The 22,786-nt window shown below is 37.7% G+C and overlaps 2 protein-coding genes across 6 annotated transcripts in view; one reads left to right on the plus strand and one right to left on the minus strand.

Annotated features, from left to right (window-relative positions):
* The window catches only part of brf1b (BRF1 general transcription factor IIIB subunit b), a 63,937-nt gene that overhangs the window by 23,499 nt on the left and 17,652 nt on the right, over positions 1-22,786 (minus strand). For all 4 annotated transcript variants that reach the window (XM_016503497.1, XM_016503496.1, XM_016503498.1 and 1 more), the window contains exons 7-13: positions 15,955-16,104; positions 13,768-13,861; positions 13,407-13,533; positions 12,945-12,984; positions 12,488-12,583; positions 12,037-12,327; positions 202-266 (exon numbers count right to left, since the gene is read on the minus strand). In XM_016503497.1, coding sequence (XP_016358983.1) covers positions 202-266; positions 12,037-12,327; positions 12,488-12,583; positions 12,945-12,984; positions 13,407-13,533; positions 13,768-13,861; positions 15,955-16,104 — 863 coding nt within the window. The remainder of the gene's footprint in view (positions 1-201; positions 267-12,036; positions 12,328-12,487; positions 12,584-12,944; positions 12,985-13,406; positions 13,534-13,767; positions 13,862-15,954; positions 16,105-22,786) is intronic.
* On the plus strand, positions 18,635-22,755 carry btbd6b (BTB (POZ) domain containing 6b). 2 transcript variants are annotated; one of them, XM_016503501.1, is made up of 5 exons: positions 18,635-18,706; positions 20,191-20,485; positions 20,573-20,663; positions 20,756-20,874; positions 21,504-22,755. In XM_016503501.1, the coding sequence occupies exons 2-5, from the start codon at positions 20,280-20,282 to the stop codon at positions 22,534-22,536; spliced, it is 1,449 nt and encodes a 482-aa protein (XP_016358987.1). In that variant the 5' UTR covers positions 18,635-18,706; positions 20,191-20,279; the 3' UTR covers positions 22,537-22,755. The 2 variants fall into 2 exon arrangements, with proteins under 2 accessions (XP_016358987.1, XP_016358986.1); XM_016503500.1 differs by lacking the exon at positions 18,635-18,706 and having other exon boundaries at positions 19,436-20,485.

Genomic DNA, 22,786 nt, shown 5'->3' on the forward strand with positions numbered 1-22,786 from the left:
GCATATATATATATATATATAGATAGATAGATAGATAGATAGATAGATAGATAGAAATATATCTTCTTTTGTAAAGATGTTTAGATATTTTACCAGAAAAAAGTAATAGACAGAAATACTGATTAAGAAAATTATTTTTGCAGTGTAAGTGAATATAAAAGTTGATCCATAAATCCATTAATTACTAACTACATAATGTACCTTTTCCATCTCTTCTTCATCAATCCCATCCAGATCTAGTTCCCCATTTTTTGATTTATCTTCCACTACAAAAAGACAAAGACACAAAAACTAATAAAATGAAAAAGGATTTTTTGGGGGGGAAGCAATTCCCACCAGATAGCATGCAAGCTATTCAGGTGAATTTCCTGTTTCAGAATGAAATTTGTCCTGCTTGACTGGAGTCTACAGCTGTCTGAGATGGTGCACTACACAGTAAGTACTTTGGCGGTGTTCTCTCAATAATGCACGCACTGCCAGCTCTTTGTTGTGTAATTGCCATTAATAGGCTTAGCGGTGATGTGAAAGGATTTTGTGTCCCTCAAACACTTTCCCAAATTGTCTTAAAATCCACAGTGTCACATTTATTAATCCCTAAATTAAAATCTCATATTGAGGTAAATATGAAGAGCAATGTTACTGTATGCTAATACAATGGCCTGATGTAACCTCAGATTCACATACATATGTGTTATAAACACCACCTGAATACAGTTAGCATGTGTCTGTAGAAATATATAAATATAAATGAGTTCAGGGCAAGACGAGAGAGCTGTAAATAGACAAGATGAAAGAAAGCAATCACAAAATAAAGCAGCATCTCTGCCTGTAAATGGGAATCTAATGGGTAGAGAATTAAAAACATATGAACATTTGGAATGCAATAATCAATAGTGTTTAATCATGATGTATCAAGTATAAACTCTCTAGATAACACAAAAGAAATACTCTGATTCTGATTATCATTTGTATTCAGTTTTGCATGATCTATTCAAGCTAACCTTTTTAAAAACCTGGCCAAAGGATTGAACTAAAGCAAACAATGACACACACGCAAACCTTTCTCTGTAAGCGACTTGAAAGCTGATTTTAGTATGACGAAAATGCTTTCTTCAAATGTAAAGAGCTGCAAAAGTCAGCCTGGGAAAAGTGTGATTGGATTGGTGGAGCCTCTGTGGATCAAGACCAGATGTTCATTGATTGAACATAGAGAGATCTGAACGCCGTCTCTACTGTAGCCATCCGACTCGCATTCATACGCTTTGACATTCTCACAGCGAGACTGGCCAGGGAGACCGGATTTAAATATCTGAACTGAGACAAAAGAAAATAGGTCACAATCTGTCCCCATCTCAGATTCTTACACTTGCATGTGTGAGGTTTAAGACACATCACACTACTTCAAAGGCCATAGTGTCCAGTATAATTTGCCTGAGTATCATTTGAGATGCAAACATCAGAGGCACCTTCTAAAAAATAGATTCTAACTCCAGTTTAACAGCCAAGGAAAGAGAAACAAGTCACATTCTATAATCTGGGGTCTGCACTGGAATGCTTGAGGGTCCAAAGAAAATTAGAAAAAAAATGATAAAATGTTTTACACAGTAATTATAACACATCTGATATTATTACTGTTTCATTGCCTTTTATAGACCAGAAATCATTAAATTAATCATGATTATTTTATTCCATTGACAATTCTTAACAGTAATAAATAAATCTAAATTAAATCAATTTTTTTAAATAAAATTCTAAAGATTTACTTACTTATTACTTCAATAATAAAATATTATAACTTTAAATAATTTTATATAGTATAAAGTAGAATATAAAAGCATGTCTTTATAAACAGTATGTTGTCTTGTTATAATATTATTATAAATTTCTTACATTGGTCATTATACATGAAAATATGCAGTTGCCTTTATATTTTAGTAAGTGGGTACTTCATAAAAGGAGCACCATATTTGTAGGTTCTGGGTAAAAAAAAGTTTAAAGACCCTTTAAAAAAGTTAAACTGTTGACAAATTTATAATTAGCTTCCTGAATAACAACACAGCCAGTTTAATGGCACATACATCGGAAGGTAAATCTATCCTCCCCATGTTGTCCTCATTGTCAAGCAAATGTGTACATATGTACTTGTATAGATGATGTTTTTGTCCTAACTCACAATTTCTTTGTCACATGATTTCAGTCAAAGGCCAGTGTCTCATATCAAATGTTTGTGTTTTTTCTTACTGCCTTCTTCACACCGTGTATTACATCTTCTACTATCTCCAACACCCTGCTCCTCTAATACCTGGTTTTCAACTGGGAGGTGAATTCTAAATCTTTAGCAGGACTGTAATTGAATCCAGGTATCTCGTCCATAAGACGGAGATAGGGTACTTGCTCAGGCATGGACCAACATGGGCACACTGGTCTATGAGGGAATTGGGCTTGTTTGCAGGCAGCTTGGAGTGGCTGTCACATATCAAACCCAGTGGAGCAGATCACAGCGTTTCCCCAGAGCGATTGCACAGCCGGCTTGGATAGAAGGGAGAAAGAAAAACAACATGGCGAGATCAAGTTTCGGCTCTTTAGAAGGCTGAAGTATGGCTGATTGGGGTTGGATAGATGATGGTAACAAGGAGCTCCAGTTTCAAAGGAGTTGAAAAACGTGAAAGGAGTCACCCAAAGGTCACACAGGCTATAAGCTATGCAACCAGCAGGGAATGGTTATACAGCCTCAAGACACCAATTTTAGTGAAATGATGTAGCCAAAAAAAATCACATTGTCAAAAAAATTGTCAGCAGAATACAGATATATGTAGCACTGCTCACACAGAAGTTACTTTCGAACTAAGCAGCTTTCTGTTTGTTAGTGTGTTGAATTTCCATGACCAACTTGAACATGAGCTAAATCTGCATGGGGGGCTTTTTTGCCTTCACATTAAACTCCCAATTCCTATTGGAATGACTGGATTTCACCAGTGACATTTCACATGAGCAATGGTATTTAAATGCAAAACCCTAGGGTGTAGCATAATGCAGCTTTTCTCCAAAAATAAACATTCAATTAATCTCAAAATGTCTTCTTATGTTCATGGCAAGAAAGAAATAAGAATATTTTAATAATTTAAACTCTCTGTTCATAGCTCTAAAATTGCACAACAGTACAAAGCAACGTCAAACTATATATATATATATATATATATATATATATATATATATTTATATCACTCTATAAGTACCAAAAAGTTAAAAAAGTAGTCCATATGAATTTCAAAGTAGCTGTGATGAATAAACCGAAATGTAAGTTATTACAGGTTCTGTCATGACAACTCTCGGTGGGATCGGCATGATAATGTACACTACAATGTTAATGTATTGGGTCTTGGCGGAATAGATCTGCTACGCTGCTGGGGCAGAGCAAGTACCGAGACTTGCTACTGCCAATACATCCACAACATGCTGCTGTGAGCATGTAAGAAATATTGCTGAGAACCAACAAAGGGGACTGGCATCAGCTCGTTGATCCACTTGCGAATGCTGTATTTAAGGGGAAAGTTTTAAGACTCACGTCTGTTATTAAATACGGTTGTCCATTCCAAACACATGCACTCAAAAACAAGTTTGTATTCGTAAATATTACCCTCCCGCCCCGCTGTGTTAATACAACAGGTCCTCCGTTTTTGTTAGGGGTCAAAATGAATCACTTGATCTTTTTTTCTTCTTATTTTTACTGACTCTTTACTGTTTTTAAATTTGTTAATTTTTGGCAAATTACATGGAAACAGATGGGGTAACCCGCTGACCCCTGATACCAGGGTAGACAAAATTCGTACAGCTTTTCCAAAACACATCTTCACATTCATGACCCCAAATGAGGAAAAAGTCACACTTCAACAATACGCAAACACTTCATCCAGTTTTAAAGCAGTTTAAATGTAGGTCAAATTGACCCCATCACAAAAGTACGGGTTACGTAAATAAAAAGTAATAGATAATATTTAAATTTCTTAAGGTTTTAGTACTGCGCCTATATAAATATATGTTTTCCTCATAATAATCAACCTTAATATGTTTCTCATACAGTATAAATGGTTCCTTCTAAATTGAAATACATAGCTGCTTTTATAGTTTAGGTTAGGATCATCGTACATGGGGATCCTCAAAAAGCTTGGAAACCCCTTGTTTAGGACAACATATATATATATATATATATATATATTTATATCACTCTATAAGTACCAAAAAGTTAAAAAAGTAGTCCATATGAATTTCAAAGTAGCTGTGATGAATAAACCGAAATGTAAGTTATTACAGGTTCTGTCATGACAACTCTCGGTGGGATCGGCATGATAATGTACACTACAATGTTAATGTATTGGGTCTTGGCGGAATAGATCTGCTACGCTGCTGGGGCAGAGCAAGTACCGAGACTTGCTACTGCCAATACATCCACAACATGCTGCTGTGAGCATGTAAGAAATATTGCTGCTGCCCATATAGCATACATGAATCACCTCGTAGCTGATCTATACAGGTGGAGCTGGGGAAGGTGGAGGGTTTCTGCAGCAAGCTGCAACTGCTAAAGCAAGCACTAGTCATATATTTGAATGTTGAGCAGCGGGCTACCGATACAGGAGAGAACCAATCAGCTGTGCCATGTGATTATGCTGTCATTAGGTCAGATTGAGTTAGACCTAACAATCAATTACGACATTTGTTCATGAGACACGTGCAATCCAGTGATTTGATATTATTGACGTCCAACCTGCGGCACCATAATTGATTTGAAATCTGGCTTCGGAAAACCTGAAACAGTCTCAACTTCTGAGATGTCATTTGTCATTTTGGATTATTACAAATTAGTATGCAACAAAAGCTGTCTGACAATTACTCAAAATTCTCCCTTTGTGTTCCAAACTTTTGTGTTTAGGGCAAACTGTCCCTTTGCCTTCTTCAAAAACGTGGCATTTTGTTTGTGTGATGATATTAAGAACACAAAACAAGATTAAATGCTCCTAATGCAATATGCTCCAACATATTTCAACGAGGAACGAGCCTCTAATATGAGTATGCACTTGACTGAACATAATCCAGATTACATAATGAATCATATGAATCATTATGCAAATGAACAGATCAGCTTGATGCTCCACTGTGAAATGCCACAGAGATGAATGAATACTGGGAGCAACATTTGCATTTTGAGTTTGAAAGGATGAATGTTTGTAGATTATTTTATAAATCATTATATTATAAACCACAATCTGTGAATTGCTGTAATAAATAATAATACATACCATCTGTTTTTTTTTTCATTTAATCAAATGAATTTATAGATCAACTGGTGTTATCATTTAAAGGATGAATTATTCGATTTCTCACAATGCCAACAAGAGACGACCATGTTATGAGGATCCACTGAGATTTACTCTAGATGTAAACTAACTTATTTTGCTTGAAAAAGAATTGAAAGATCTTGCAGACTGAGAATGTTTCAAGCTCATACAAAAACGAGGACAAGGTGGAAAAAAAAACTCTTGCAATATGGCACGATAACCTCTGAGGGCCTTTTCCAACCTCACCACCTGCTCACTCTGACTGTGACATGGGCAAGCAGGCCAAGAAGTGAAGAATGTATGTGTGTATGTGTGTGTATTCTTGTCTTCGGGTCAGCTACAGTAGGCAGCTACAGTATCTTTTAAATCGAGACTCTATATCTGCCCTAACACATTGACATTCTGCACATGCCGTTAACTACAGATGTGGATAGACTACAAAAGAGCCTTTTACTCTCTGCTATCCCACAGCATGTTTTGATCATGTCAAACACATCTACTTGAAAGGTTAAATGCTGTATTGGCCTGCAGAAGCTGTGCTTTCCAATGTGTCATTCAGTGAATGCCCTCCTAGACTAACTGTCATCTCCATCTACACGCAGTCTCCCATCTCTCTCTCGTTCCCCAAGCCATTGGTCAATCTAAATCAAGCACAGCTGTCTGACTGCATGCAGGCCATTAGATCGATACCTTACACATGCAAGCAGGAGTGGCATTAACAGCAGAGAGAGGGAGGGACAGAGCTCAGAGCGCACTGGACCATGAGGCAGCATCATCACAGCTGAAGCTCAGTGCACAACAGGAAATGCAGTGTAGCAATGCAGTATGGGACGAGTTGCAAGCAGGTGTAATAAATCAGTGTCCCTGCTGCAGTAAACTCATGACATGCCCCTCAATACATACAGACAGGAGAATTTCACTTTTTTACCCCTGGAATAGGCACTTAAAACTGTAAGCTTTAGGGGCCATTTACAAGGGATGTGTTGTTTTTTAATGTTTCTATGTAAGCATACACTATCTCACTGGTTTTTCAAGGACTCACAGCATGAGCAATGCATTTTTAAAATGCTGTGTCTATTAAAGGAAGTTCAAATTTATCACAGCATTACAATGTACAGTATGAAAAATGGTTATTAATTTTGAGATTTCCTAAGATTTTGCATTGAACAGTGTTTATAAAGATGAACTAAATGAGTGTTAAATGACGTCAAAGCAATGCTATTTTAGTGTTAGTTATCTACTATTATAGTACTTAATATTTTGAATAAACTTTTATTTTTCCATTTAATAAATGTGCTTTTGTCATTTTAGTTTTTAAATATATCTATTTAGCTTTAATCTATTCTATTAGTTTTAGTAATTTTAACACTTCAGCTTCAACATAAGTTAGTTGACAATGCAACATTTCTATTTTTTCTAAGGTTTTCACCTAATATTTATATTTCATTTTATTTCAGCTTTATTTAAGCAAACAAAAACTATTTTTATTAATAGTTTTAGTTTAAGTTAACAATGATAATACAGTAAAAAGACAACATAAATGTACAGATTGTACAACGCTCAATTAAATATATAGATATCGGTCAATACAGGGAAAAAAACTCTAATATTGTCTGATAACCACTATGGTACTGTTATATTATAAATCTCTAGTAAGAACGCATTGTGTGTGAACAGCCTGCTATAAGTCCGCGAGGGGCTGAGGAAACTCATTAGTATGCTCATTATAAAGTCATTAGTGTGCCACATACTAATTGGATTTAAACCTATAGAGTCACATAACTGTCTTCAATAAGATCAATATGTGCCTTTATTTTTCCAAATTTTATACTAGCCTTTTTTCCACTCACATGGAGAAAAAAAGAAATGGGGAACGGGACTGGTAAATGTCACAAGCTGGATACAAACTGTTTCGCCTACATGAGCACCATAGGTCAGAGTATGAGAGCATGTGTGCTAACTGCTTGGTTCCAAAACAGTAACAGTAGTCACTGATGATTCAGAGACATTTGGAAAATTTGATGAAAATTTGATGATGTGTTGTCCGTGCAGGGGAAATTAAGATTCTTTTGAAGCCTGAGCATTCAACTATCTCGGTAAAGCTGCCGGTACTGAGATTCTCAATGCTGCAAGATTGCAAAATATCCTGGTTTCAAAGAGACAAAGTTCAAACAAGGTTGATAAAACCACAGCAAGCCCAAGGGAAAATCTTTCCCGTATTTTAATCTTTTCATTCTCTCTCTCTCACGCACACACAGAGTCAATCTGAAATGCATTACCCAAGATTTGGTGGCCAGCTCTGTATGAGGTTGGAATATATTGAATAGTGAAAAACAAAAATTGATAATAGACTCCCAAACCCCTTTATCATCATCAGATTAAAATTCATATTTCACTGCACTTGCTGCTCTGGAAAGTATATATTGATTAAATAAGCGGGACTCCTTAGATGCCTTTTGAGGGAGATTTCTGGGTTAAAACTGGTGCGCCGGTGGGAAGTGAACCTGTGTGAAACAGATGCTATTGATGGAAAGGAGGCTGTGGAATTGGCCAGTCGCTCTCTTCACAGCAGTGAAAGTGAGAGAGTGAAAATCTCATGTATCCCCAGAGAACTGAGGCGACAGACAGTCTGAAAGAGTGAGACACTTCAGTACCGACAGCCTGTCATAGTGACAGAGGCATCTGCCAGACTTCACACATACATACACACACACACACACACACACACACACACACATTCTTGGTCACTTGCTTTCTACCTCTCTCAATCACTCTCACTCACTTTGTCTCTGTCTGTCTCATGTGTTCCCTATTTAGAGAACACAAAATGTATGCAGACCTGCATACTGCAGCAGTTTAAAAATGCAGCTTTTTGCACTTTCAGTCCCTGCTACACTGGAATATGCCTACTCATAATACGATTATAAATACTTATAAAGTGACTTACAAAGTAAAATAAAATAAAATACAATAAAAATAGGACTGGCCAACTATCCAGGGTGTTTCCCTGCCTGAGGCCGCAGATGCTAAGATATACAAAGCTTTAAAAAATTCTAATAACTCTAATAACTATTTTTACTGTTTTTCTTCATTTTTCAGTGCGCACACAAACACATATTCACAACCCAAAACTCAGAGTGGCCAGTAGTGCATCTTTGGCCTTCATAGTCTGCTGTATGTATTGTTGTGAGCACTGAGAGTCACCCACGCTGAGTGGAACCCCATAAAGCCGTCTTTATGAGCGACTAAGAGGCTTTCCCTCCTGCAGAATCATCACCTTCTCCTGCAAAAGGACAATGATGACGAGGGAAATGTATCAGCAAACTGCCATAGCAGAAATAGTCCACGGAAAGCCGCTCAGACAGCATATCACAGTCTAAACTGCTTTAAAATAAAGCAGCTCGGCTCCGATCTCCTAGACTGGCCGGAGGAGACATATGCTGCATTCAGATAAACCACTGCTGCTCATCATTTAGAGCTGCAGGGAACACCTAGGTCGAGGAGTCGTCAGGGGTCAGGGTCAAAGGTTAAATGGGAATGGCCAGAGTTCAGCTAGCGAGCAGGTGCTGAAGTCAGAGGAGCATTGCTGAGCCGTATTTTGTGATATTCTGTTGGGTCCTGTGACATTTTAGTGAGTCTTTGTCTTTCAATAATCTAAAGCTTTTGGTAAATAAAGTGATCTGCTTCAGACAGCCACAGCCATTGGTTGAATGCATCCTGACCAAAAGATGTTCACAATGGTCCTAACTCAATGTTATCAATGCTTTGAAGATCAATACTGCTTAACTGCACTAACATTCAACATTTTCTTAAAGAAATTAATACTTTTATTCAGCAAGGATGCATTAATTTAATTAGAAGTGACAGTATAGTTTACATAGTTACAAAAAAAATTATTTTCAAATAAATGTTCATCTTCTGAACTTTCATTCATCAAACGTCTATCACAGTTTTCCACAAAAATATTAACCGTTTTCAACCCTGATAACAATAATAAAAGTTTCTTGAGCAGCATGATTTTGCACGAATCATTTATCAGAATGAATTCTGAAAACTGAAATAATGGCTTCTAAAAATTCAGCTTTGCTATCACAGGAATAACAAAAATAATGCAGGTACTACTGTTCAAATATTTCTTATGCTCACCAAGGCTGCATTTATTTTTGTTTAACTGAACCCTCTCATGTTGATATCACTGAATGACAGTTAAATAATGAATACAGTCATCTGTGCAAGTAAAACAGGACATAATTTCATTACCTTGGAGTAAAGCTCCATACGTTTCCTGCCTCTGAAATCATATGCTCTCTATAAACTGAAATGAGATCAGCATAAAAACACTATAATGAGAAAGTACATCTGTGGCTTTTGCTCTGCTGTACAGCATGAAGCAGAAAGATTAGAGCAGCTCTTATTAAATGTCTTAAAAGGATTTCAAAAAGCTCTAAGTGATTATGTCTGGCAGACCCTCCATCGGAGCACTGACTTTCACAATAGCAAAGGGTTAAAGCTTTCCTAAAGATTAAACATTCACCACATTTCCTACAGTCATCCATCTTATAACAAAGAAACCCAGTGACAACATATTCTGCTTGATATAACCAGGAAATATTTAGTTTTAACAGACAAATGGACCACAAGAGTTTGGACCTTTAGAAAAATGGGATAAAATATTGTTAATAATATAATATCGTTATGAAATAGTATATCAAACAATTCAAATCATTCATAAGATCATATGGACCCATACTTTTTATTATTATTTTTTTTTAAGTCAACATGAAATGAAAATTGCAACCATTTTTTCCCCCATTGTGAGACGTATATCCTAATGAAATGGCTTCACAAATGAGAAAAAGAATGTAAGACGGGACTTGATTTTGTCTATCGGGAATTGATTGGACTGCGATCATTTCATGTGAGTGACAGGTTGCTGGAGGAGAGGGATTGAAACTTGGCTGGCTATTGAGCCACTGTTGGCCACTCGTCTTGGCTATTGGTTATCGTTTTTGATGTAAAATTACAGGAAGTTTTTTTTTTTTTTTTAAATCATGGTATGCACTGATAAATTCTTTATAATAAATGCTGCAAAATTCCAAAAAAAAGAAGAACTGTCAGTTTTACTTTCACGATGAATTTAAATATTGTTGCTAATCTGATGACCAATAATCATACATGATTCCTGACCCCTAAATATCCATGAATTTTGTGTTTTTCATCTGTGACCAGAACTCATTTGGTCTATTTTCCAGATTTTTCCATGACCCTTTAAGAATTTAATAATTGCTGTGACTTTTCCAGGCCAAACCAAGGCAAACTCATATTAGGGTTGTGACGGTGAGGACATTTTCCCACCGATTAATCGATGTGTGATTTTACTTTCACTTTCAAATAGTGGCAATTCAGCGTAAAGCAATTGTTCGTTTGAATTTTCCCTCTTTTCCTCGCTTTCCTTCACTTTTAAATAGCTTAAAAGCACCGTGTGCATTTTACTTTCACTTTACTTTCAAATTAGTGTCAATTCGGCGTCAATTGCTTGAATGCAACAACAAAATACAACGTCAAACTCACTTTAGCCTATATATAAAACATAGAACTTTCTATGTTTGGGCAAGTGACGTAACCGGTGTTGCGGCTTAACAACGGTATCACCATCAGCACCGTCTATCGCGGCAAGCCTAACTCATATCCCTGATATTTCCAAGTTTTCCAGTACTGTGTGAACCCTGGTAGTACTTTGAGTAGGGTGACCATACGTGCCATTTTTTTACCCGGATGCGTCCTGGCCAGGATTTCTATATTGCCTAAAATATCTAGGTTTTGGCTTTGTTTGCGTGTGCAGACCGATCGGTGTATGACATCAAAATACCATATAGGGATATGCCGGTATCAATTTTTCATGTTGCGATTAATTGCTAATGCTTTTATCACGGTATGCGGTATTATCACGGCATTGAATCATATATACTGTCATAATACAGTATAACAGGTTTAATAACTTTTTTCTTATAACAAAAAACTACTTTTCGATCATTACCTTCAGCAAGCATGAAAACAGGAAAAATCAAAGCCAAAACAAATCCTGGCATGGACGCGTCCGGGGAAAATGGCACATATGGTCACCCTAACTTTGAGCCATAATCAACACCTTTTACTACATTTTCCCTTAAAATGCTTACAGAAAATGTGAAAAAGGTTTGCAGATTCCATCTAGAACAGTGGTTCCAGACATTCAGAGGGACCCGGATATCATAAAATTATTTAATCAGTCATAAAAGTGAATGAAAAATTAATCTATATTAATGTAATCTTAATTTAGCTAAAAACACTAAAAATAAAGATGTACAAGATTAAACTGACATCCTATTTTTGAGTTGTTTTCATTAATAAATTAATACTAAATTAAATTGTTTATTTATTTAATTACCATCGGTTTAGATAAATGGGTCTGAATAATGTCTTGTCTTGGGAGTCTTTGAGTCAAAACTGTTTAGAACCGTTCAAAAGCTACTACTGACTAAACAAATTTTTTCACAAAAGAGCATCATCACTAGAAAAACAGGAAATGCTGAATGTTGAGAGTATACAGTACATAGCCACAATTTATCATATAAAATAGCAAAGAAAGACACAGTATGTTGTAATGAATGCTTTGTTTGGCCAAAGAGAACATCATACTGTGCTGAGGAAGTGGCACACTCACTGTTTGTTGTGTCTTCTTCTGTGATGCATTCCCGAATGGAGTCTGTTAGACCAAGGCTGGCCGCACTGGGCAGAGGCCCGAGGAGGGCTGTCAGTGGCACATGTGTGGCCTGACTGGAGAGCGGTACTGTATCCCTGCTCCCCTCCTGATCCTCCATTCCTCCTCGGTCCCCCTGTTGAAACACCTGACAGATGAACTCCTGGTTGAGATGTTGAGCTGCTGCCTCCATTTCCTCATCCTCTAGTTCTTCATCTCCAGTCATCCCAGAGGCCAAAGAAACACAGTCATCATCTAAAAGGGTGTTACAGCATGAATCAAAAACCAACATCTGCACGTGAATGAGCATAAAACCACACAATACTCTCTATTAAGAAAAAATATCATCAGCGAACTGTGCTCAGATGAGCCTAGGTGTAATAAATAAACATGCAGAGCACTTGATTTGATCTACCTTCTTTTGCGTAGGAGGCATAAATCCCTCTCAGTTTGGTTCTGCTGCTCGCTGCCAGCTGTGTCTCAATCTCATCGCGGTATGAGTTGATCTCACCTGCAGACAACGTACACACACATACACATAAGCCTGATGTCTCTGATAGTTTGATTTTTTGTCTGAAAAATATTCAGCATGCAACATGAATTCCTTGGTAGAGTGTGTTCAACGTTCAGATTATGTATGCTAATGGTACGTCAAGTAATGATGTATAGTCCTAATATATGGAGGCATTTATGGAAACAGCTGCTGTCGGTAAGGTGGGCACTCTAAACCACAAGGGAACTTGACATTCATAATCATCAAAAAAATCTTGAAATGCTTAGTGTAGCCAAGATAACGCACCACAGAGAGCATTCAGATGCCATGTTGAGTCAATAGAGAGAATCAATATCTTATTCCAGGAGGACAGACTAACCTTGGTATTCCTCAAGTTTCTTGGCCAGCTCCTGCTCCAGCTGAAACAATGACATTTCAATTAAGAGAACCATTTATCCAGAGTCTCATATGGCTGAATCTTATATTCATAGCTTCATATCTGGTCACACACACCCACACTATTGTATTCGGTCAGTACGATTTTGAAATGTTTTTGAAATAAGTCTCTTAAAATATCTTATTATTATCAATATTGAAAACAGTTGTGCTGCTTAATATTTTTGTGGAAACAGTGATATATTTTTTCAGGATTCTTTGAATAGAAAGTTCAAAAGGACAGAATTTATTTGAAATAGAAGTCTTTTGTAAATGTATTTATAAATGTATTTCACTTTTGATCAGTTTAATGCCTCCTTGCTAAACATAAGCATTAATTTCTTTCAAAAAAAGAATAAATAAATAAATAAATATCTCAACAGCCATGTATCCCCCATATGAGTACCTGCTGCATCTTGAGTTTTTTCTGTCCTGCAACAAAAGACGGAGGATCACATTCTTTCTCAAGGTCCACTCGCATGAACTCATCGATGGTCAGGGCACTGGTGGGGGTCTCCTCAAACTCTGTCAGCCTGGTTGATACAGTAATTAAATGATATTTAATAATATTGACAAGATATATCCAATATTGACTGATACCAATATGGTACCGATATATATTGTACATCCCTAGTTCTACTGTGAAAAATTAAATGTGAGATATTTAAACATTATGTTTCAAACATTAGTTTGGACACTACATGTTTTTGGGTGACAATAGCAGTCAATTTCCCTAAAAATATGCTCAGATAAGCCATGATATTCACCTTTTTCTCAGCGTGGCCTCACACACCTTGACGACAGATATCACCTCCTTAACCGTACGACGGAATTCATGCATACGAGCTGCTACGAGCAGAGCTGGGAGGACATGGGAGAGAAAATGAGGATAAATGTTTTGTCCCAAACAGTATTTTTTCTCAATTTGTATGACATTTCACCCTTGTGCAAATATACAGTGTATGTACCATACAAAAGTGTTGAGAGTGCATTTTCTATAGTAAGGGAGCAATTGTAAAAAGAATCTCTGCAGATGCTGAGGTGTGTTGTGCGATACAATAACCTGGTTAGTAGGCATTATGTAAATTGTGCTGTGGAGTTGTGTTTAAGGGAAAAACAACAAAACAAGCCTATACAATCCCATTTCCATCCACTGTCAACATAAAACCAAATGCTCATCCGATATATTTAGACAATATTTCTATAAGCGAACAATATATTTATTCACTAACACTTGTGTAGGATTTTTTTTGTCCTAAAAAGCACAAAAAAAAAGCATTTTGTCAGATCAATTTTGATCTGTATAAAAACACAAAAAATGACCGTTTACAAAAATGTAAATATTACATATTAAATGTTAGTAAAATGTTTACTAACAATAATATAGTATTATAATTTTCAATATATTTATTATATATCTTTATTGCTTGGGCACACATCATTTTTGTTACTTTGAAATAAGTAAAACTTGTATGTTGTATGTTCACTTAGTTGTTCAGTTTCTAATAAAATTAAATAAATAAATAAACAAACAATTGTTTTATAGTAGAAAAATTATTACAATTTAAAATGCAACTTTATTTTAATAGATTTCAAAATTTTAATTTATTCCTGCAATGCAAAGCTGTATTTTCAGGAGCCATTACTCCAGTCTTCAGTGTCACATGATCTTTTAGAAATCATTCTAATATGCTGATTTGCTGCTCAAGAAACATGTCTTCTTATTATCAATATTTAAAACAGTTGTGCTACTTATTAGTTTTGTGGAAATGGTGATACATATTCAGGATTTTTTGATGAACAGAAAGAGAACGGCATTTATTTGAAATGGAATTTTTTGTAAAAATGTAAAAGTATGTACTGTCAAATTAATCAATTTAATGCATCGGTGCTAAATAGAATTAATAATTTCTGCACAAATAAATGCATATTCTAAATTGTATCCTAAATTCAGCAAAAATCGAAGTGCAAACTTACTGATGAATAATAATTTCTGAGTGAAACCGTTCGCACAAACACATGAGTGCAAGATTGAATCTTTTGCACTTTTTTACTTTTATCTTGATATTTGTTTTTGCAGTGTTCACACTCTGAGCCAGAAGGTGAAGTGTAGTTGTGTTTACTCCCCTCACTCAAAAACAATCAACCTCAATGCAGAAAACTGACATTTACACTTACCATATTCCCCTGAATACTGTGAATGATTAATGATGAATTATTAATTATTCAGATATTGCAGCAGCGGATGTTAGATGGGAAAAGTGAGACAGTGAGAGAGGGCTGAACTAGAGATGCAGGCAGGAAGTTTGCCTTCTATTCCTGAGACAGAGTGCAGAGACCACTGCGTTCTGCTTCAGATCGAGGGCACCGAGATCTGTGCGGTGGTAAAGCACTTGCAGTGATCTCCTTTTTATCCTTGTTATGGAACTCGCTGCTCCAGTTCCCATGTCAAACTTTTAGCACATTAAGGGATTTGCTTTATAATCTGACAGATGCGCAGAACTGAAGACAAAAAAAAAACACGTAGACTATTTTCATTTCGAGCTGACAAAGAAGGCGTAGTGAATCTTTTAACAACTCGGAGGTTAATCCAAAACAAAGAAAGGACTGAGGTTTAAATGGAGAGTTGACACAAAAATGAAGATTATTTTATGATTCATGGTTTATGTTGGTGGTTTGATTCAAGTCTTCTCAATTTGATTTAGACTCTGTGTTCATCATGAGATGATCAAGGATTTTATTAGGACCTCACAGACTTTTATTGCATGAACATGAACAGCTGAAACATTCTTCAAATTGTTTTTTTTTTGTGTTCCCTAGATAAACAAGAAAATCGTACAGGTTTGCAATGACATACGGGTGAGTAAATATGGATGGAATTCTCATTTTTGGGTGAACAAAACCTCCAAGATACAACAGCAGAGTGTTTATCATTAGAACATTGGACAATTTACCTGCACCACACAAGCCTGATGGTCGCCGTCCCGTGTGCATCCAGTCTCTTTTCATCCTCTGCAGCAGTCTGAGAGCAGTCATCGAAACCTCGTGAGTCTTTTCACCGAACTCCAACATGTGGGCGAATCGTGGAATGTACAGACATGGATCTATGAATAGAAATCAACAGATCTGTAATCAGTGACTGGACACGAAGAACATAACCTAAATTTGTAACTCCAATTTGAAAACTGAGTTTGACTTTATTACAAATCAAGGCTTTTCATCTCTGTGTACCTCATTTAGCTGGTGCCCCTTCAAAAGATTCAAAAAAGCATAATTTTTTTGTTGTTCTCCATGACTCCATGCTGAATCTAGAACACAGTCCTCCTATGGGAACCTTTAAAAGAGGCCTGGCTTAGTCAATCCGTGGGAGCAAATATCCCTCACTTCCACCTACTTCTAAGTCCTTGGGTAAACTCATTCTGCTGGCCCAATAAAGCCCAAACATCACTGCTGTCCTAATAAGAAGGAAATGATCTCAGCTAAGGAAGGCGGCCATCTATGATCCTATCTAAGGCTACACTATAAGGACTGCACCTGCACTTATGAGACATAGTATGTTCATTGAAATCTCCCTAGACTGGGTCTGTCACTGGCCTTTTTATACTGCCAAGCAATTTTATATTAAATTATAATATTTATTGATGCAGTACTAGAGCAGAGCAGTTGACAGAAAAAAATATTCAGTGCCGTTTAAAAAATTTAATTTTCTTATGTAACATTCTTTGGAATGATCCATACTGCTCTGAAAAATAAATTGATTTTCAGACTTCTATTTCAGTCATGGCTGTAAAATGATCTGATTTGTGAGAATGTGGCTGTCAGTTTGATTAAGGGAAAAGTGACAAATGAATACAGGGAGAAATAATCAATTAGATCTGTGAGAATTGTTGGTGGGGATGGGAAACTTGGCTTTGCAGAAAAAGAGTCCTCTTGGTGAGGGTTGTACACAGCAGTACAGTTAGGAAAAATCCTCCTTGAGAAAGCCACATGCTGCATATTCCAACAACAGAGACCCTACTGAAGCAAAAGTATGGATGATGCTCTTCAATTTAGTGCTATAACAGGTTTTGATCTAGGTTGAACAATGACATCCCTTAGAAGATGCATTGAGGGATCAGATGTCTCAAACTTATTCTCTGACCTTGTCCTTCACTTGTCTGATGTGTCTTTAATTGTTAAATCATCATTTGCTTAGGGGGAAGCTTGATTCTGACACAGTGGGAGTGCTAAACTGAAAGCACTCATCAAGATCTTTTGAAATTAGCACATGGCAGAAGTGGTATTTTCAATATGCAGTTAATTCTGCAGCCCAAAGTGTAAATGTATAAAAATCCACATAAAACTATAGAAATGCATATAAGAGAACAAAACTGCTGAATGAATACTATACGACAAAACTAATAAACAGTGACTGTGAAAAAAACGTCATCTTACTGTAACTGCAAGGTATTATACTGTTAAACCTCTAAATAGTTAATATACACTAGAGATGTGTGGGGTGGGGTGTGGTGACGTCACAATCATGTTGCATTGTGGTACATGCCGCTGCCTGAAATGTACATACGAGTAGACTTGTGTCCTAAGTTAAGTTTAAAATCTAGAGAATGAAGGTCTGTTCATATAAACTTCCCTTGTCCACCTGATGAAATGGAACGCACTACAAAATGGTGGTGGGGATTATGGCATTCTTCCCTATACTATATAGAAGGGGAAAAACAGTATGTGAAAAGAGTAGTGTCCAAATTCACAGTATTAACAAAACAGTAGGCGAAAAGTTCAGGACTTACTACTTCCTGTGAGATTTACGGTATACTTCTTATTCATTTCTGTAGTATCTGTCAACAGTGATAAACTGTCACATTAATGGCTGTTGCTGCTACACAGCTGCGTATTGTACTGCTTTTTTACTAATTTGGTTTGCGTTGTTTGTTCACTTTGAGCACTTACTAAAAGCGTTATATCCACCTAATTTTTAATGTAAGAGTGGGTGCAGCCACTAGTAAATTGAATGTGCAAGGCTTCCGGTGCCTGCTTCCAGTTATTTTTAGCTGTACAAAAACCGATCTTAATGCTGCTTGATCATGCAGACTGGTATTTCTTATCATATTATTTTAATCTATTATCGTAATCATAAACATACTGTTTTTGTGCATATAGTTTTAACATTTAATGCACTTTGTTGTTCTTCGAGTTATTTCCCTATACCAGTATACACTGCCATGTTAATACCAACATGGCAGCGTCTATGAGTGGACGACTACTTCATGTAGAATAAACACAGCTTTTTCTAAAAGATGGATATGATTGGATCCGTCATCTTATGTGAGTTTATGTCATTTTAATAATAATTTCTCAAAAGGGTTATTGAATTCTTAATGTATAAAACTTTTTAATTAGCAAAACATTACTCAGCGCACCCTTATGACCTAAACCAGCTTCTCTGACCCAAAATGACTTACTGAAAGTGCTTTACATTTAGCAAATTTCGCTCTCTGTGTGCATGTTTCACGCACTTTGTCTGGCATAAAACATCATTGTCTAAATTGTGTGAGATAGATAAGCCGCTTATCGTAGGCGAGGGATCCAGTTTCCAGCGCCAGAGCCCTCTGTTGGAGATCCGGGAAAGCTGTGCAAGCCCAAGCGAGCCTTCAAACATCAAACCTGAATGTATTTTCCTGGCAGCTGCGCTTCGGTCGGCTCAATAAGGTAAAGAACGACTAATTATCTGCTATTACTGCTTTAATGAATCGCGAACAATGATTCATATTACTTCGACTAAAGAGTCCGTTTTGGTGGACAAGTCTATGCTGACGGTAGCTCTGTTCTGCTGCTACTTTATCTCTTTAAAACCGGTTTGTAAAGAATGCTCGCGCTATAATCATTGATCGGACATGTTAATTGTGAACGCGGACGATATTTCTACCGACCACATCAAATATTTGCTTAGTAGGTTGAGCACTTGGTAGCAGATGTTTATCCCCTTATGAGACATTAAGGCTGCATCAGCAAATTGACTGATCTTATGAAGTTGAAACACTGCAACTGAAGCTCGGTGATGGTCGTAAAGCGTTGAGTTCTGTATTGCGCGTTGTGGAAAAAGTTACTTTATGAAATTTTTAAAAAATCCCTTCAAAGATTTGCGCGAGATTTCATATAAAGCTGATCAAATCTGGCCTCAGGTGATGATGACATGGATAGCACTAGCGTAAGATACGATACAGTTTGATTTGGTGGAAGTGGTGACGTGAACATACATTGTCAACAATACATATATCGTGAATTAAACGATTCTGGCTCCGCTGCCGATTCAAGTTGCTTAAAGGTTCCATTATTCTTTGAGTAGCCTACGTTTTGAGATGTTTTGATGCAATAGAGCCGATTCATAAGAATCGTTCGATTCATAGTCGGACTACCCTGGTCGCGTATGCTTTTGATTCACTAAAAAGAACCGACTCGTAAGAGTCATTCGTTTGGGAATCAACGACGCTGATCAGTGTTGCGCTGAACTGTACATTAATTCGATTCGTTTATTTTTTAACGGAGCGGTTCTTGGTTCCTAACCCTAAAAAACAATGAGCAAAGGGTTAATTCGTGCTCGAGCGGCGCGAGGGGGCTGGCGGTTCGGCTCTGGGAGGCGCCTGTGGGCCACTGACGTCCGATTCACTCGTAGTTTGATTTGTCAACAGAGCTGGGCGTCGTCGCCCGTCACACAAAACGGGCTTTACAATACAGAGTAGAGACGCTTGAGAGGATACACCACAGATATGTAGGATGAGAAGGACCACGTAGCATTTTCTGTGTTCGATTCGGGACCTCTTGATTTATTTAACCGAACGTAGTTTGCTTCACTTGCATGCTGTTACTTTCATTGTACCAAGTCCGAGATGAAGGATCGCGAGGATGCGATGAGAAAGAGGAAAAAGTCTTCGAGCTGGAATATTTCTGCTGGACGGTTACGTTGATGTTGTTTTGTAAATGTGTCCAAAATGGAAAAGATGCCCAGGAAGCGCGTGTACTTAGAGTGACTTTGGCTTGTAATTTCTAATTAAATTAAAGGGAGCTGTTTTTCCCGATACACCTGCCTTTTAATTACTCTGCAGACTGGTGGATAAACTTGCCGATGCCAACAACGCCAGATTGCCTATATGGCAGGATCATGAAGTTTTTGACGTTTTTCCTTTTGCTTCCAGAAACATTGAAAAGGACAAGAAAGAGTGGGAAACAGCTCAGCAAGCTGCCAGTATGCTATGAAATCGTGACTTTGTCTTTGAAGAAGAAGATGGCTGCAGAACTCTATCCTGTCAGCATAAATACCAACCTTCCCAACACTAACAGCACAGCAGTCACAGCTGCCAGCAAAAAGACCATCGTCCAAGTCACTCAAACGGTGACAACGCCGACTACAACTGCCACTCAGCAGAACATCAACAATAATAACGTCGAGACTGCCAGCTGGCAGGCCACTCACCCGACACTGCGAGAGAGGTAAGGCGCATTCGGCTTGCTTTTCGAATCATCTACGCTGTTATGGATCCATAAACGAAATATTCTGTTGCATTTTGTTCTCTTCAGGAATGCTTTGATGTTCAATAACGAACGCATGGCAGATGTTCATTTTGTTGTGGGTCCGCCTGGCGCATCCCAAAAAGTTCCAGCACACAAGGTGAGCGAATTCTACTGAGTCAAAACGCATCTCAAATGCCTCTTTCATCAAGCGTCTGCTTGACCGCGTTTCTGTGGCATTTCTGCTTCCAGTATGTGCTGGCAGTGGGGAGTTCTGTTTTCGGTGCCATGTTTTACGGAGATCTAGCAGAAGGAGAATCTGATATTCATATTCCTGACGTGGAGCCTGCTGCTTTTTTAATTCTTTTGAAGTAAGTTCTGCAATTAATTTATGTCAATGATGTGACACTCATTTTCTTTTCAATTCATTTTCAATTTCATTTTCCAAATTCTTAGAAAAAAAATGTAACCACTGCTTACTAATATTTTGAAAACTTTTGTCCACCAAAAGTCATTTGGTGAAACCAATGTGGAAGAGAACAATGTTAAATAGTCCCTCCTCGTGACTGTCAAGGTGAATAAATAATAATAAAAAAAAAAGATTCTGATTTTTAACTCCTTTAAAATGTAATGATAATTATGAATCAGTAATTTGATGTTTTCTTTCTTTTTCTTTTTTGAAAAATAAGCAAAAAAGTATTTTCATGTATTCAAGGTGTAAGGAAAATGTTATAATTTTTACTTGGTTACACCACATTATATTTTTTAAGAATTATCACATTGAAAATTGTCTTGAATGTTGGATTAATATGGTTTAATATGAATACAAAGAGCAGATTTATAAGATGCATTTTATCTTTCCTCATATTTATTTTTTAATCATTTGTTGTTGACCCCTGCATGTAACTCTAAACTCAATCACTGCAAAGCCTAATGCTTGTATAACAGCTATTAAAAAAGACATTGTTGATTTCTAAGTCCTTTTTCTATTCACTTCCAGGTACATGTACAGCGATGAGATTGAACTTGAAGCGGACACAGTGCTGGCCACTCTGTACGCTGCCAAAAAGTATATAGTGCCTGCACTGGCTAAGGCCTGTGTCACCTTTCTGGAGACAAGCTTGGAGGCCAAAAATGCCTGTGTGTTGTTGTCCCAGAGTCGACTGTTTGAGGAGCCTGAGCTGACCCAGCGGTGCTGGGAGGTCATTGATGCTCAGGCTGAGCTGGCGCTTCGCTCTGAGGGTTTCTGTGAGATTGATCTTCAAACACTGGAGATCATACTAAAGCGAGAGACTCTCAACACCCGGGAGGCGGTGGTCTTCCAGGCGGCTCTCGATTGGGCTGTGGCTCAATGCAAAAGGCAGGGACTGGGACTTACCTCTCGTAATAAAAGGGCAGTGCTGGGCAAGGCTCTCTACTTGGTTCGTATCCCAACCATGACCCTGGAGGAGTTCGCCAACGGAGCTGCACAGTCAGACTTTTTAACACTGGAAGAGACTCATGATGTCTTCCTGTGGTACACGGCTGCCAATAAGCCCAAGCTGGAATTCCCACTGCAGAAAAGAAAGGGTCTGACGCCACAGCGCTGCCATCGTTTCCAGTCCTCGGCTTACCGTAGTAACCAATGGCGCTACCGTGGACGCTGCGATAGCATCCAGTTTGCAGTGGACAAGAGGATCTTCATTGCAGGGCTTGGCTTGTATGGTTCCAGTGGTGGAAAGGCAGAGTACAGTGCCAAGATTGAACTCAAGCGCCAAGGAGTGACGCTGGCCCAGAACCTAACAAAATTTGTTTCAGACGGATCTAGCAACACCTTCTCTGTATGGTTTGAACACCCGGTCCAAGTGGAGCAGGACACCTTCTACACAGTCAGTGCCGTACTGGATGGGAATGAACTTAGTTACTTTGGACAGGAGGGTATGACGGAAGTGCAATGTGGAAAGGTGACCTTCCAGTTCCAGTGTTCCTCGGACAGTACCAACGGAACTGGAGTACAGGGGGGTCAGATCCCAGAGCTGGTCTTCTATGCCTGAAATTGTCAGGACATCCATATTGCAGTGCATTCCGCTCACTGGAATTAAGATGGATTGAATACAGGGTCTCGTGAGGCTCTTGCCTTTATTATGTAGCAGCAGTGAACTTGATGGTAATGGCGCTTTAGAACCACAGTGGACTCAGATGGAAGGAATGTTCTTCAGCTTTATTTATTGCAAAAATTATATATTTGATTTAATTATTGATGCTGCAGCAAGAAGATCTCTCTCTCTCTCTCTCTCTCTCTCT

This window comes from Sinocyclocheilus anshuiensis, unplaced genomic scaffold (genome assembly GCF_001515605.1).
Source record: "Sinocyclocheilus anshuiensis isolate Anshui unplaced genomic scaffold, SAMN03320099.WGS_v1.1 scaffold1051, whole genome shotgun sequence".
Classification (NCBI taxonomy): Eukaryota; Metazoa; Chordata; class Actinopteri; order Cypriniformes; family Cyprinidae; genus Sinocyclocheilus; species Sinocyclocheilus anshuiensis.